This window comes from Alligator mississippiensis, chromosome 3 (genome assembly GCF_030867095.1).
Source record: "Alligator mississippiensis isolate rAllMis1 chromosome 3, rAllMis1, whole genome shotgun sequence".
NCBI classification, from domain to species: domain Eukaryota; kingdom Metazoa; phylum Chordata; order Crocodylia; family Alligatoridae; genus Alligator; species Alligator mississippiensis.
Genome location: NC_081826.1, coordinates 104,507,736 through 104,523,405, shown reverse-complemented (window position 1 = coordinate 104,523,405; position 15,670 = coordinate 104,507,736). Strand labels below are relative to the sequence as shown.

At 39.0% G+C, this 15,670-nt stretch overlaps 1 protein-coding gene across 3 annotated transcripts in view; it reads left to right on the top strand.

Annotated features, from left to right (window-relative positions):
* RTTN (rotatin) overlaps positions 1-15,670 on the top strand; it is a 147,287-nt gene that overhangs the window by 84,097 nt on the left and 47,520 nt on the right. For all 3 annotated transcript variants that reach the window (XM_059724270.1, XM_059724269.1, XM_059724271.1), the window contains exons 31-34: positions 1,298-1,456; positions 4,438-4,509; positions 8,051-8,243; positions 9,816-9,898. In XM_059724270.1, the coding sequence (XP_059580253.1) occupies positions 1,298-1,456; positions 4,438-4,509; positions 8,051-8,243; positions 9,816-9,898 (507 nt within the window). The remainder of the gene's footprint in view (positions 1-1,297; positions 1,457-4,437; positions 4,510-8,050; positions 8,244-9,815; positions 9,899-15,670) is intronic.

The following is a 15,670-nucleotide window of genomic DNA, read 5'->3' as shown; positions in this document are numbered from 1 at the left end:
GTGTTACTTTAACAGAAAAATTTAAAATGTATCATCAAATGAATGTCATCGCCATAGTTCTTTAGTGCGTCACTTTGTTTTTAGTTACTATGGGTAAGATTTCTGCACTTTCTTTCTATTAACTATAAGCAGAAGTGTGTGTGTGTGTGTGTGTGTGTGTGTGTGTGTGTGTGTGTGTGTGTGTGTGTGTGTGTGTGTGCAAAATAAAATTCCTTTTAACATGAAGGCTGTGCTTGCTTGCTTCCCTCCTCAGACCTGATAAAGAATGTCTTGCATTCAGAAGCTTGTCTATCTTTACTCCAACCATGTCAATTGGTTCAATAAAAGATATCACCCCCCAAAAATCCTTGCCTCTTGCATAAAACCTGGACTGTCATGGCTACAGAATCACTGTAACATGATCATTTAACATGAATCAGTCGATGCAATAAAAATGGAATCTAATTTTTATACTTACTCCTCAGAGTGGTGCTGAATGCTAAGCAGTGTCTTAAACAATATTTGAAATAGAACTGAAGCTTTAAACCTGGCTAGTAAGATTCTTGTGGTGTTTCCTTGACAACTGTGAATGGGGATCTTAATTTATTTTTTAAGTTTGAATGTCGTTGAAAAGAAGAGCAGGCCAGCCAGGTACCAATACTAGTATAGTCAGAGGTGTGGCTGGGCAGCAGCAGTTTTATACCCTCTCCAGTGGCACTGCACTGTTGTAGTGCTGGCCTGATAGTGACAGCAACACCTATATTTGTGACCTGCCTAAGTTGGTGCCCCCACTCACTCTTCCTTTCTCTCTCTACCCTCTAGTTACACTGCTGAGCACAGTTTAGGTTTTAAAAAAAGGTTGAGGTATGATAACATGTATACAAAAATGTTGCATGTATTTGTAGACTTAAGTAAGGCATCCACATTCCATTACTTGTCAAATAATATTAAATGTTAAGCCCTTGATATTTTGTTTATAATTGTTAGCATAAACGTATGATCAGCTATTTTTATATATAATATTGCAAAAATTGAGGTATTCTCAGATCACCCTAAAGACTTCTGGATACTTACTCAGCTTTCTAGGCATGTCTGCATTTGTTACTTAGGTGGATAGAATTTTGTAGTCTCAATATTTAAAGCTTTTGAAGGGATATAAAAGGGGTATAAAAGCTTTGGAATACGAGTCAGTCAGTAACTTTTCAAGGTAGTTTAGGGATTAGGACTGTATGCTTCATAGTAGAAGTTTGAGCAAAAATTGTAAAATATTGCATTTTACTATAATTTTTTTTTACCTTATCTTGTGAATTTCTTCCAGGTAAGATTCACATCACTTGGAATTGGATCAGCTCTTACATCTCTTGAAGCAGGATGCATTGCTTTAGCAGACAGCTGTCAGAACATTTCTGGAGGATTATGGGGAACAGTAATAAACATATTTCTGGATCAATCTGAATGTAGCATGGTACGCCGGGAGGTATGCTTTTTTTTCTGTTCTGTTGTTCATGAATATACATCTGTAAAACCTTTAAGGTCATAAAGAATGAAAACAATTATATGAAAATTAAGCTGTTTGTGAGAGGATTTATTCATGATGGCACAACATTCCTGCTCCTTCACAAGTTAAATGCTACCTAATGAAAAATTTTTTTTCACCTTCTTCACTTAGCATTCAGTTGAAAAGCACTGAAGAGACATGATTACTAATGTAAAAGCAGAAGTAATCTGTTTCACTGATATGCTAGTTTCATTTGAGCCATAAAAACAGTAAGGTGCTTAGAAAGATATCTTTTGCTCTTACTGCTTGAAGCATTATAAGAATAATCCCTAACCATTCTTGCTGTATATATTTATAACATTATGAAAAACAATGATATATGCAATGTGGAGATGTCGAAATGCTTGTGTCTTCTTTCTTTGGTGTTGAAAGAAATTTAATGGTATGTTCATTTTATTCTCATCAATTAGCTTAACATAAAATGTAGTAGTTGATTTTCTTTTTGTAGATATTAGAAAAGTTTATTTTAACAAATGTATGGGTTACAGAAGTGACATATGAAAGCCTATCTCAGTATTCTTCGCCGAAGATTGGGTAGTTCTGTGAACAAAGCATAGTGTAATAGAATATCTTAACTATTTCTTTTTAATTTCACTCAGTAGTCATTCACTTAAACTATAAACTATTTATTAAATAGCTTTTGTTCTTCCATGGCCTCTGGCAAACATAAAACTAATGGTGTGATTTAGATATGAGGAAATATGGCAAGGTGTGCAATATTTGGGATGGGGCATATAAATTCCTCAGATCCCAGTAGCAGGAGTCCTGAAGCCACAATTGCCTGCTGCCCAAGGGGTGGCTTTGTCCCAGGACCCAGGGCATCCCCAGGCCTAAAAACCACCAGACAGCCCGGCTCCATACATGATTCAAAAGCCAGGGGCCTTGGAGCCAGGGCTAGGGAGAGGCTTCCTGACTCCACTTCCCCTTTACTTCTGGCTATAAAACATCCCTGTGAAGCCCAGCTGCATGTGCAGTTTTTAGTTGTGGTGCCCCAAACTGATCCAGTTTATCAACTGAGAGTCAGATTGGTGTGGGGTAGTTCTGGGTCAGACACACATGCTACCTATTCAATTTAAGGGTCCATACCAACCAGACTCAAAGGTCTTCTACAATATATGTGGAACATTTTTTGTGCCTGGCTTTCCCTGCTATGATGCTATAAATTGGTCTGTGTATATATAGCATGTTATAGATTTGCATCTCAATCATGTCATAATTGAAATGTGTGCCAGGGCTTCATATGTTATATCTTGAGTGGTTTAAGTAAAAAAAAAACAAAACAAAAAAAATCCCTGAGTGTATTTCCTAGTACATTTTCTCTACACAGCTCAGACTACCAAAATGCTCAAATACAGTAAATTGAATATAGCTTTGAAATCAATGTATTTTTCATGGTCTCTGTTGCAAGTTCTTGAATAGACTAGCATTGTTTACAGTGTTAACAGTGCCTGATGGATATAGTGCTCGCACTTCATGGAGAAGCACTGGAAGTAGATTTTGCCAGTGCATGAGAAATGCACAATAAGTAATGAGCTTCATAACTTAAGCAGAAGTCTCTTATCTTTTATGAGTATAAAGGATATTTTTCCTTGACTTGAAGAAGCCTTCTGAACTATTTAGAGACTGAGCAGTGGGCTGATGAAATAAAGCTATGAGCTTTGTTCTCATGTCTTAACTCAGAGCTAAGTACATATTTATCCAAATCGTGAATCTAGGAGAAGTTTATGAATTTAATATAACCTGCTTCTCATTTTGAAATGAAATAGCAGTTTTCTTCTTTTATTCCCCTACAATTACAATACAGCATCTAACTGTATGAGGTATCATCTATTAAAAGTTAGAGCTAGAAATATTCAGCTAAATATTTAGATTTTTTTAAATTGTAATGGAAGAATTTAGCACAGCAATAATGTGACATTTCAGTTTCTTTCCGTGCCCATTGTACAACCAAAATGTAAGGATTCAAGCTTTTATAATTCAGTTTTAAGATATTAAAATACTTCTGAGAAATGTTTTCTCAACAATATACCTATTCTAAAGTAAAACAATGTAGAACACTTCTGCACAAAAATGCTCCAAAAATGTAAATCTCTTGGTGTCCAGATCATTGTAGAACAGTTGGGATCAACTTTTGTAGTTATTTTAAAAATTAATTATCAGAATTCTTTTTTCACATTTTATTAAGTCCAAAACATACCAAAAACACCCCAGGATATTTAAAGAAGGAAGTCTTCTAAGTGGCGATTGGACTCTTACTTAGGAGGTAACACTGAACTTAGCCCTGTATGCAAATAGACGTTGTCCCAGCATCAAGTGTTTTACAGTTTAAACAAAGCAGTTTCCGTAGGTGTGCATGTGAGATACTGGGGACAATTGTTGAAAGACCTGCATTTCTGTGTTATAAAAAGACTCGGTCAACTTGAATTTAGTTATTGTAAAATTAATACTTAAATAGTTTTTGATATTGCACCTGGCCCATATTTCTTCTCTCTTTTGATATTTTTATAATAACATTAGTTTTGCTCTTTCAAAATATTTTTCTCTTCTCTAGCTATTATGTGAAATCCAGATAAATCAATTATATTGGGAAAACAGTGAACTGCTGTATAAAATACCATCAGTTCCATAAAGTAAACTGAAAAGAGTTTTTCCCTCTGATGCTTTTGTGTTAGTGTTCTTAGGTGATGTTTTAGGATTTTTAAATTGATTGCATCCTTTTTGTGCCACAGTAAATCTTGAAATTTCAAATGGCTTCAGGAATGTTTAAGCTAGTACAGTGAGTTGCTGATTAACATGCCAGTTTGACCTATGATGCTGTTACAGTGCTGTTGAATCTGGTGCTTTGTTTTGTTCAGCAGCTTCGGCAAGATGGCAGTATTGACACTTTTCTTTTCTTTTAGGCTGCTTTTATTCTTCAGAACCTTCTTGTGATCCCAATGCCTACTGAAGAGAAGAAAGATTGTGTTTGGCAGGTGAGGGGCTATTTGTCTTTGGCATGAGATTGCTATGCTTAAGGTGGCATAATTAAAAATAAAACTGTATTCTAGTGCATATGTGGTATTTAAGTGTATGGTATAAATGGAAAACTTTTGTGTGTAAATAAAATATATAAATATATTGTTATCAAACCTTCAGTAAGTTTGAAAGAGAATAATAATTACTGTTTTATCTGTATACTTCAGAGCAGTAATTACTGTTTAAAATGCAGCTGATGGCTTCTTTTATAGTAGTGACATTTTGGCAGATTATGAAAAATTCAGATTAACAGTTTGTTTTGGGTGAACTGAGAATACATCTTTGTTTAGCAGAGTAGCGATCTCTCTTGTGAAAGCAAGTTACAGCTTTTGAGTTTTTTATAACGTACTTCCCAAAACCATCTCTACATTCCTACTGATGGGTTTGACATTGTTGCTGATGAGATGTGTGGAACTATTTTGAAAAGCTTTATCTGTTGGGGAGGTATGAGACCAAGCATAAGAATTTTTTTTCCTGCTCCTACAAGCTCCCTTAACAGAATTTACTGTTGTGTTTGCAGATTAGACCCTCCTTCATTCTACCTAATGATTTTCTTTAAAATAGTTCAGGCTAGTAAATGATTCTCCAGTGTCCATATCCCTTACCCTGTTCCAAGAGCATTTAGCCCACATATCAATAGTCATGTCAGAAACAGTTACCACATCCAGTGACTTCTAGATCTGGGCATGACTGGCATGGTAAATGAGTATATATTTTGCCATACCTTTATTCTCCCTTAAAGCTTCAGAATAAACTTAATGGTTTCAGTTACGTTCTGTTAGGACAGTCAGATGTTCAGGCACCAGTTAGCTCACGACAATTGTTATGCAGAACCAAAATTTGTTCTGGACTTCTGACTAGAATCTCTTTGACCTTGTGCTTGGAGCACGTTTGTAACCCATAACTCCAGTCCTGAAAAAATAAATAAATAGAATTGCTTCCTTAAAAAATTCCCTTTCTCCTTCATCTCCTTCCACTTAGCACGCTTACAGTGAAGGCAGTAAGCAAGAAGTGATTGAGAAAACTCGCCAAAAAACTCACCACTCAAAATCCCTTGTTTGCTGGCTTCTTTGCTGGTCCTGTGTCACTGGCTCCTGTGCACCTTGAATATCCTTAGTGTCTTGAATATCTTACATATTTACATTTGCCAAACATTGATAGTCATTAAAATCATTAAAGTTTTTTAGAATTTACTATTGGTAGTTAACTGTCACAATAACAGTTAAATAACTTGCTTTCTGTAATTAGCGTAATTATCTTAACCTACTGAATATTTAGTCTTTCTCTCCACTATTCTCATAAATTAATGCTTAAAATATTTGACCATTATTTGACAAATATTTTATCAGTTAACCAAGTAATTTTTTACTGTATCTACCCTGTAGCTACAGAGAATAGTCTGTCTCCATCCTCCATTGAAGCACCCTGTCCCCTCAGTCATCAGGTTACTTCAGAGTCCTTCACCTAGGTCCTAGCCTGTTTAAGAATTGTATATCCTTAGTGCATCAGTGCTGTCACTCATTTGGTGCCACCACAGCCTTCCATAACCATGCCAGCCCCTCAGGCATTTTGGATGTTTTGCCTGTAACAGAAGATTTGAACTAACAATCTGTAGATGGACCTTATAAGTCCCTTTGGAGGAACAGAAAGGTTGTCTTCCAGATGACCAGCCAGTAAGGGGGAACACAATTCCCAACTTCAACCTGTGAGGGCAAGAAAGATGTGGTTAGTATGCATCCAAAATCAACTGCTACATCTTGCAAGGAAGGAGAACATGGAAGTAGGCACACGCTAATCCGGGCCTTGTTTCAGTCTTTTATAAAAATTGTTTATACAAACAGTTAAATTTAATCGCTATACTTTTAGAATAGTATTCTATCTAGTAGCAAGATATAAACATGGGAACTTTTTTGTATATGTTTATAAATTGTTTATTAAATGTTCTCATGTTATATAAAATAAACATCAAAAGCTTGAAAGTAAGATGAAAAAGACGGATGAAATCAAAATACTACAGATGAGGCATAACAAATTTGTAACAAGTAATAGTTCTGACTTGGGTCAACATGATTCTGATTCTTATTAAGACACACAATTTAACTGACATTGCACTCGTCATTTAATAAGCATGCATGCTGAAAGATATTATCCAGCAGTGTTTCATGGTACCTGGCAGATATATAAAACTATTGATATTTAAGCAGCCAATTTACAATGTAAAATTACAATTAGAATTCATGTTGGGGCTAAGGAGAAATAGCCTTTCTTCTCCCTGAGTAAGAGATGATTTGTCTGTGGTCCAGCTAATGTAAGTAAGTTCAAAAGAAAAAATAACAACAGGATATAGGGAATAATAGAGGAATGTTTAAGAACATAAAGATATCCCCTCTGCAAATGCTTAAAAGTGTTAGTGCTGCAGGACACTCCGGCCTGTAGAGGGAGGCTGCAAACATCCCTGCTCCCGGCCGGCTGCAAACCCCTCCCCCCCTCGCTGCCAGATGGCTATAAAACCCCCTGCTGCTCCTCTGGAATGCTCCACTGCCCCACCACTCGGAGTTCACCAGTCGAGCCTGAGTGTTTGGAGACCAAATTTTGGAATGGAATATGTTAACTTCAGTGACAACAATGCAGTAAATCATCTTGATAACAATGGAGAGCTTTCTACTCTCCTTCTTCCCCCTACCCTCTTTTGAAAACAACATAACAAACTTCAGCCATCAGTAAATTCAGCCTATGTAATTTGATGTTACTGGACTACAACATATTATGTTATCTCAAGATTGCTGATGTCAGTGCACACTGTGAATAAAACTAGTGAATTACGCCAGTGCCTTTTAACTCATCCCTCTGGCCATAAAGTACTTGGCACACGGTTTTTAAACTGGCAGAGTTTTGGATATCAAAAGTTTGATGCAATGTCATCATACTTAATGTCTGCAAAATTCCCAGAGTATGCAGTTGTCATGGTTGATACAACCAAAGCATATTGCTGACACCCTCTGAGCATAGAGTGCAGCCCTATAACTAACTCATTAACAGTTTACATGAAGCACAAAATTCTTTGTCAAAGAACTGCATGTTCTTTAATTGGAGTAAAAGTGAAATAGCAAAAATAATTAATGTTCTGCATTGGTTTTACCAGTCAGAAAGGATGGAAAAGTAGTGCTAAAATACTGGTTGTGACCAAGATTTACTTTTAATTTAGAATAATTTTATTTTCTCCTGCTTTTAAAAGTCACTACTTGTGATTTTTCCAAAAACATGTCCAAACTGCTTTTCATTATTAATGAATATTTAGAAATCAATGCATCTCATTATGACTGAATGTATTGGTAAGATAAGGTTGTCAATTTTAAATATAATGTATGTGCTGTTCTTCCTTTGGTTAAATTTATAGGAAAGGTTCTTACTTTATTTTCCTAGGGGCAGTTTGTTCTGTAATATAGATTCCTGTTTAAGGTATGTATGTATGTATGTATATGAACCTTGTTTCCTCAGGGTCCTTGTGTACATGATGAAGAGTCTGGCGTATCTCAAATAGGAAAACCTGCCCTTCAAGCTCTGTTATACCATTGCCACTTCTATGAACATTTGAAGCAGATGGTGAAGAACTGTTACCTTGGGCGCTACATATTTGATTTAAATTGTTCCCTTGGAGACAGCCTCATAGCTCAAAGAAGTTGCATAAGTGGTAAGTGACAATTTCAATACTTTGTTTTTAGGGCAAACATTCTTCTAGTTTAGAATTCATTTATCTCTGAGTTTTTCTTTTTTGAAAATCATTGCAAATTGTCATTGTTAGTTGAATGAAAGCTTAAAGGATCAGCTCCATGATGTTACACAGTTTTCTTAAAAATGTAAAATCATACTTTACCTAGTCTATACTGTGTGGATAATCGTAAACTTTGCATTTGTATGTTTTTTAGAGGTTACTGATTTAAAAGATCTATTACATCATCTGGTTCATTTGATGCAAAATATTGGTGGGGAGAGTTAAACTAATTAGAAATTGTAAGAGGGTTATCACAGTAACAGTGAGGAAGTTCAGGCAGTCATTAATATGAGCGGCTTTTAAATGCAAAGTTGTCTTCACAGCGTTGCAGTCCTAAGATATCAGGCACATAAATAGGAAAGAAGTTCTGTGTCATAGAGTCCAGTCTCTTGCTATTTCAGGCAGCTATCAATAATCTTGGTGATAAACTGATCAAGTTCCAACTTAAACCTAATTAGTTTTTTTGGCTCCACTATTACTATTGGAAGGCTATCCAGAATCTCAATTCACTTCTGATAGCTAACATTAACAGACTGATACTCTTAAGACATACTATGAAATGTCATTGTAAGGAATGTCAAGAGGGAATATGCATTGAGTTCATGTAGACTTTTCACTTCTGTTGTGCATGTTCATGTGCTCAGGATCAGAGTTTCTTGATTAGTGGTGACCTTTGCGGACCACACGCTATGCGCCCTTATTCCTTTTTACCAAGAGTATAGAACGTGATGTGAATACTTCTTAATGCCTATGGCTTTAAGATGGCACTCCCATTTCCCATGTATCTATATTCTGATATCAGTCGTTGATAGTCTATATAATAATATTAGTCTAAGATATTTACCTACTGGCACCTTTTTATTAAGAAAAAAAATTAAAATATCTTAACAATTAGCTAGGGCTCAAGGTTATGAAGTGAAGAGACTGCAGCCCTTCCCACTTTGAAGGGTTCCTGTGCCATACAGTGTGGTATGTGTGGCACATTTCACTTTTAGTATTAGAACAATGGGCTTACGTTATGCTTACTCTGTTGCTACCAATTGTGCCTTTTTAAAATATGGTAAAACCTAAAATTAAATTCTAAGGTCTTTGAGGCAGGGACCTCCACTTGTTCATTATATTTGTTTTCTGTGTGTAGATTTTTATCATGTTCATGTTATTAAACTTGGATCTGATCACTTAAGTTGATTAAACTTTATGCAGCTGGAGTTTCAGATGAATACAGTTATCCTAAACTGCTATATACTTTTGCTGTATACTGTTTTTTACTGCAGCCTCTCTTTAGTCTCAGGGTGTGCTGGCTGATGCAGTCCCTGCATTTATAGCTTTCTGATCTGCAAAATGAGTTTTACAATGCACGCAACTGTTTTAGTGAAATTGCAAACCTCTGTTATGACTCTTTTTGATTCTACTCGCATTTTTTTGTACCTTCCCTTGTCAATCCAAAAATGTTGAATATTTGAATACTTAGTCTCTTTCCTCTTTCTATAGACTTTGATGATTTAGTTAATCTTTGGAGAGCTCCAGCCAGTCAGAGCCAATCTCTACATTCTCAATCAACATCTGATACTATGGTAAGTTCCAAAGGAGTACATGCATACTAAGTATATGTTTATATACTAATACTTTTAACCTGATGCTGGCATAAATCTTGAATGTAAAAAAACTATCATTAAGTGTTATACTAGTTTAATTTTAGTAAATTGAATGGACCTTCTGCATTCATTTACACAAGCAAATGCAGAAATAACAGTTAAATTTTTCCACTTACATATATATATTGTGACAAGGTGCATGGTGCACCTGTTACTTTAGGTGAGTGCAGCTGCCTGAGAAGCAGCCTGGAGATGGTAAAGGGGGATGATTAGGGAGTCATCTGACCAAAAGGAGGCTGGCCTTGAGCTATATAGGCCCAGAGCTGGAGCTGGTCATGTAGGCTAGGCCCAGGAGCCACAGGAAGAGGAGATCTAGGCACCAGTGCTGCAGTAGAGAGCTCTGGGTAGCAGGGCTGCAGCAGGGCTCTGGCCTGAACATCTGAGCTAGTGTAAGCAGCACTGAATAACATCTAGAAGTTTGTGGAAGGGATTATGTCATGGAGGAGGTCCCAACTGGCCCTGGGAGCAAGGCCAGAGCCTAGGAACAGGGCAGAGAGGATCAGAAGTCTGGGAGTAGAGCTGGAGATTGGGGCCCGTAGCCCAGAGAGGGGCTGAATGTGGGATCAGAGGGTCCAGGAGCACAGAGGTCCCAAGTGTGTTGAACGAATTTCAGTGAGTGATAACATCTGTAAGGCATGGACTGTGGTGTAGGGATGGATGGATCCACGCAATTAGCCTTTAAGGCAAAATCTGAGGCAACCTCCTATCTGGGAAATCCTGGGGCAACCTCCTATTTTCTAGAGGTTATTACCAGGGGTCCTGAGTTTCTCTGTCTATAAAAATCCCAACTCCTCCAATAAAAATACCAAACTTTCTGCTTTATAACCCCAAAATCTGCATTTTTCCACAACTGAAATGAAACACCACTATATATCTATACCTAGAAAAAAAGATCTCTCTTACTCTCTCTCTCTCTCTTTTGCTGATATCTCTATATCTGTACATGTATATCAATATACAGTATATAGATATAGAGGTAGCAGTTGAACACAATGTTTTATTGATATATTTACAATTTTAAAGCAGTTTGGAAGCCAACCAGTGCCTCAGTTATAATAAAGTAAATTCTAAATACCTGTATATATTGGCTTTTGATTTTGGTTTTTTACTCATGGAAAATCAGAGCTCTCCCTGCCCCCTTCAATCACCAGGGCGCAGGCCCAGCTACGGCTGTCCCTCGCCACTGCTTTGTAGCATTGAGCAGCCCTGATATACTGGTGCTCTGCCCCTGCTATTTCTCCTCACTCTCAACCTACAGCTCCCTGCAGGCCTACCAGTGCCCCTGACTCCCTACCCACAGCCCCTGGGCCCTGCTGCCCCTCACTGCTGACCCACAGTCCCTTGGCCCTGCTGATGCCCCTCATTCCCAATCCACATTCCCCTGGCCCTACCAGTGCCACTCACTCCTGACCCACAACTCCCCCATCCCTGCTGGTGCCTCTCACTCCCAACCTGCTGCCTTCAACCCCCAGGCCCTAGCCCCCAAGCGTGTAAGAAAGGGGCTGGGTGCATGGGGAATTGGGGTGTGTGGGCACAGACAATGTAGTGGAGGGCACGTGCTCCCTCAGATTTCTGTGCCCACATCAGGGCATAGGCCTGCAGCCTGGTCAGATCATCTCAAGGTAGGAGCCACCTCCATGGCCCAGGACCAGGTGCAGAGGGAGCAATGCACCACCATGACGAGGTGCCCTCCTGCCCATCTGGCAGCACTGGGGAGCATAACTCCTTGCCTCCGCCACGCCTCACTCTGGCAGCTATGCCAGATCCCGCCTGCTGGGTCATGGAGGCAGCTCCTGCCTACAGCTGCAGTTCGTGCCCTACAGTAGGTGCAGAAATCTCGGGGAGGAGCATGTCCCCGTACCCCCTGCTGCATCACCTGTGCTCCCATGCAACCCCGCCACATCATCTATGCTCCTCACCCCCATAGACTTACCTGGATGGAGCTGAGGGAGCTGTTCACCACCACCCTGCCTGGCTACCATGTACATGTGTGCATGCGCACATACACATGGCAGCCCCTTGCAGGCTGGAACCCTGCCAACCTGCAAGCGGAAACCTGAGTTTTCCCATATTTTTCTCCGTTAAAGGGGAAAATCTGTGATTTTTTCAGTGGCAAACAGAAAACCCGGTTCCTTGGTTACTACCAACAAGGTGTGGCAGAAAAAGGAAGGGCAGTTTGGTCTGAGAGGCGGTGAGGCTGATGGTTAAGAGGGGATACTCTAGGGGCAGAATGACAACCCGTAGAAGGAGGACCCTGTCATAATATGGATAGTGTTTAATTCTGTAGCCTGTAAGTGTGACAGATTTCCTAAGGATTGCTATGTCCTTGGTTCGGTTAACAAAATCCAAAGTGACTTCTAGCTATAGTTACCTTGCTGTCTAGTCCAAATTATGTTTTCAGAGTGATAGAGTATTTACTTTATGCTGTTGCAGCGTCATTACCATGTGTGTGTCATTGTATTCAGATATAGGATTATAACATATTTTGGGCTCCCCAAATGACTTTAGATCACACACAAATTCCGTAAGCAGTATTTGCAAGGCACAGAATTGCCATGTGAGACTTGACCACCCCAGAACCCAGGGTTTTTTTTTCTTTTTTGGCTAGAAGACTAAGAACTGTAATACAAATTTTGTAGGAGTCAAAGAAGAAATTTCCCTTGCTGTTATTGTACAGCATTCACTGATTACAATTCACAAATTGTTAGAGTTTTGCAAATCTACTCAAACCTTCCCAAATTCCTGGTCGTTAATCCCAGGAAAGTTTTGAAATATTGTACAAGCGTTTAAATTTCCAGGAGGAAAAAACTGATGGTTTTAAAAATTAAGCATGTTAGCCCATCAGTTTTTCTTAATGGAATGTACATTTGAGGCCACTGTATTGTAACCAGAGAACCTACTTAGTAGGTTGACCCAGGTTAGTGCAAGCAATTAGAATTTTTACTATTAAAACAGAATGAAATCTCTACCTAGAGTTACCTTGTTCAGAATGATGTACCAGGAAAACTTTGAAAAAATGAGCAATATAAAAATTCAAGTACCCATGACTTAATACAGGGCTGTTGAACTTCTAAGCCACCAGGGGCCACACCAGGCATACTGCATGGATACTGTTCCTTCCATCCCTGACCATTGCAGCACAATGTTATGCGGACCATCCCATCACTGCAACACAAGCCCCCTGACTGCTACATGATCACTGAGGCAAACCCCTCTTCCTTTCCCTTCATGTGGTTGCAGACTCACCCTCAGTTTCCTGCACTGCTAACACTGCCCTAACCCCCTAGGGTGAACACAGGAAGTGGCAGCCAGAGGAAGGGAAGGGAAAGGAGATAGAGACTGGCTGCTATTGCAGCTGGTGCAATATGGGCCAGCAGCCAGGCAGGAGCTCAGGGGCCTTGCGTTAAGTCTTCATAGGCAACCAGCTGGACATCTAAGACTTAACATAACATTCACTTGAATCATCATATTGATTATTATATTGGCAGCTACTGCTAAATCTCCTAACTAGAAACCTACCAAATTCATGGTGGAAGTGGGGGTGCTGTGGCTCCTTTAATCTTGCAAGTTCCCCCATACCACCTGCCCCCCGCCTTGCTGATTGGTGGAGGGCCCCCACTTGTGGCTTGCTCCTGATCAACGGGGAGGCAAAAACTGTTTTTAAATATGGCGCTGTTTTTGCCTTCCGCCACTGATTGGCTGAAGGGGCCCTGACAACCCTTCAGTTTGCTGCTGAGTGGTTAGGAGGCAAAAATGTCATCATGTTTAAAACTTTGGTTTTAGCTTCCCTGCTGATCAGGAAGGAGTAGAGGGGTCCTCTGCTAATCAGCAATGGGGGAGGAGGCGAGAGCAAGGGTCAAGATGCACACAGGAGAATATGCAAGATTAAAGTAGCCACCACGCACTCTACTTCCTCCGTGAATTCAGTAGGCCCCTAATAACATAGCATCTATTAAGTGTTATTTGGTGCTCAGTTATGGTTAAAGAGCAGTTGAGAGATGGATAGTTTCGTGGAAAATAGCGACAAATTCTTCTAATGAGAGATGAAGGCTCTAGGTAAATGATTGGGAAAAATTGGGTGAGCCACCATTTCTAAAATTGGTGCAAGTGAGCCACCATTTCTAAAATTTGGGGGAAATCTAGTGTAGATTGAAAACTAAAATATTTATTCAGAATCTGTTTCTCTGTTAAACCAGTGTGCAGATGTGGTAGAAAGGAACAAAGAATATAAGATGAAGGACACTGTTACCTAAGCAGTCCATAAAATTTAATGTATTTTTTTTATTATATAGCATTATTTCTTAGTGTTGTTGTTTTAGATTTATTGTAGATGGTTTAGATGTTTATTTTGAGGTTAACTACATGTTTTTTTCAATTTTAGAAATATTTTAGTCCAATATTTGGATGGTTGAATGTTTTGGGTAATTGATCCAAACATTTTTATGTGTTCTATTTAAATAATTGACAAAATGCATATAGAGTTTGGAAATGTTTGTTTGCTCAATTAATAGTATTATTCTTGTGAAGATGATTCCCTAAACTCTCGACTCTCCACCTGTTGTAGGTGCTCTTCAAAACTCTCTTGATTGATTAACAAAATTAATTAATGCATGTTTACTTTATAATAATAGTAAAAGTAAACCAAAACTAAGCTTCAGGCTTTTTCATTTGCACTATTTTGAACATGAAATATGTATTTCAATTATGGATGTACATATACTTAAAAAATTAGTCATTTAAACTCTTCTAATTATATTGGTTAAGCATTTAACCAATAACACATACCTATGGAGTAGCCAGCATCCGCTCTGCTTGCCACAGAGTAAGGCGCACATAGGCATCAAGTGGTGCTTCTGCTGCCAGCTGTCACACCCTGCCTTGCCTCCCCTTTCCCACCTCTCCTCCTCGAGGGAGAAGACTGGTTCAGCTCAGTTCCATCACCTCCTCCCCCACCCCAGCTCTAGCATTTTGATTTCTGCAACACAAATTGCTGGTGGAAGGGGCAGGTGGTGTGAAAAGGCAAGTTTGGCTGCCTCAGGGAAAGCTAGTCTGGCAAAGTAGTACCAGTAAACCATGAGATTTCACACAACAGAGTCTGTTTTAAATGTGAACTGTAATGCATTAACAGTATAAATATATAATTTAACCATTTAACTGTTTAATCTTTCATATCCCTAATTTCAGTATGCCTTGTCAGAGTTGCTTAAGGTGACTATTTTGAGTTACGTAGAGTTAAACACAACTGTTGTTTAGCTTGGCCTGGGCCTGCTTCTTCCTCAGATCTAAGGAACGGCACTTTGGGTCCAAAAACTTGTTCAGCATATCTCACAACTATACAGTTGGTTTAATAAAAGATATTACAAAAAAACCATTGCCATTTATGCTTCCTGGACTATCATGCTACAACACTCCATCCATGCCACTTGTTAGATATGTGACCCATTTGTTAACACATACATTGGAAATTGTAATTGTGATGGCTTTGAATCAAGAATTTCTGCTTGAGGATTGATTCAGTTTCAGTGACTTAGTCTTCTAGGGCAGGGGTTGTCAACTGGGGGTACTTCGGTCGTAGGGGGTATGTGTGGGCAGGCGGGGACAAAGTGGGCCTGGGGGTGTGGCAGCGGTGTCTTCCCCCAGTGTTGCCTCTTACTTGAGGAAAGGGGAGGGGTGTACTGGCTGCCGCTCGCC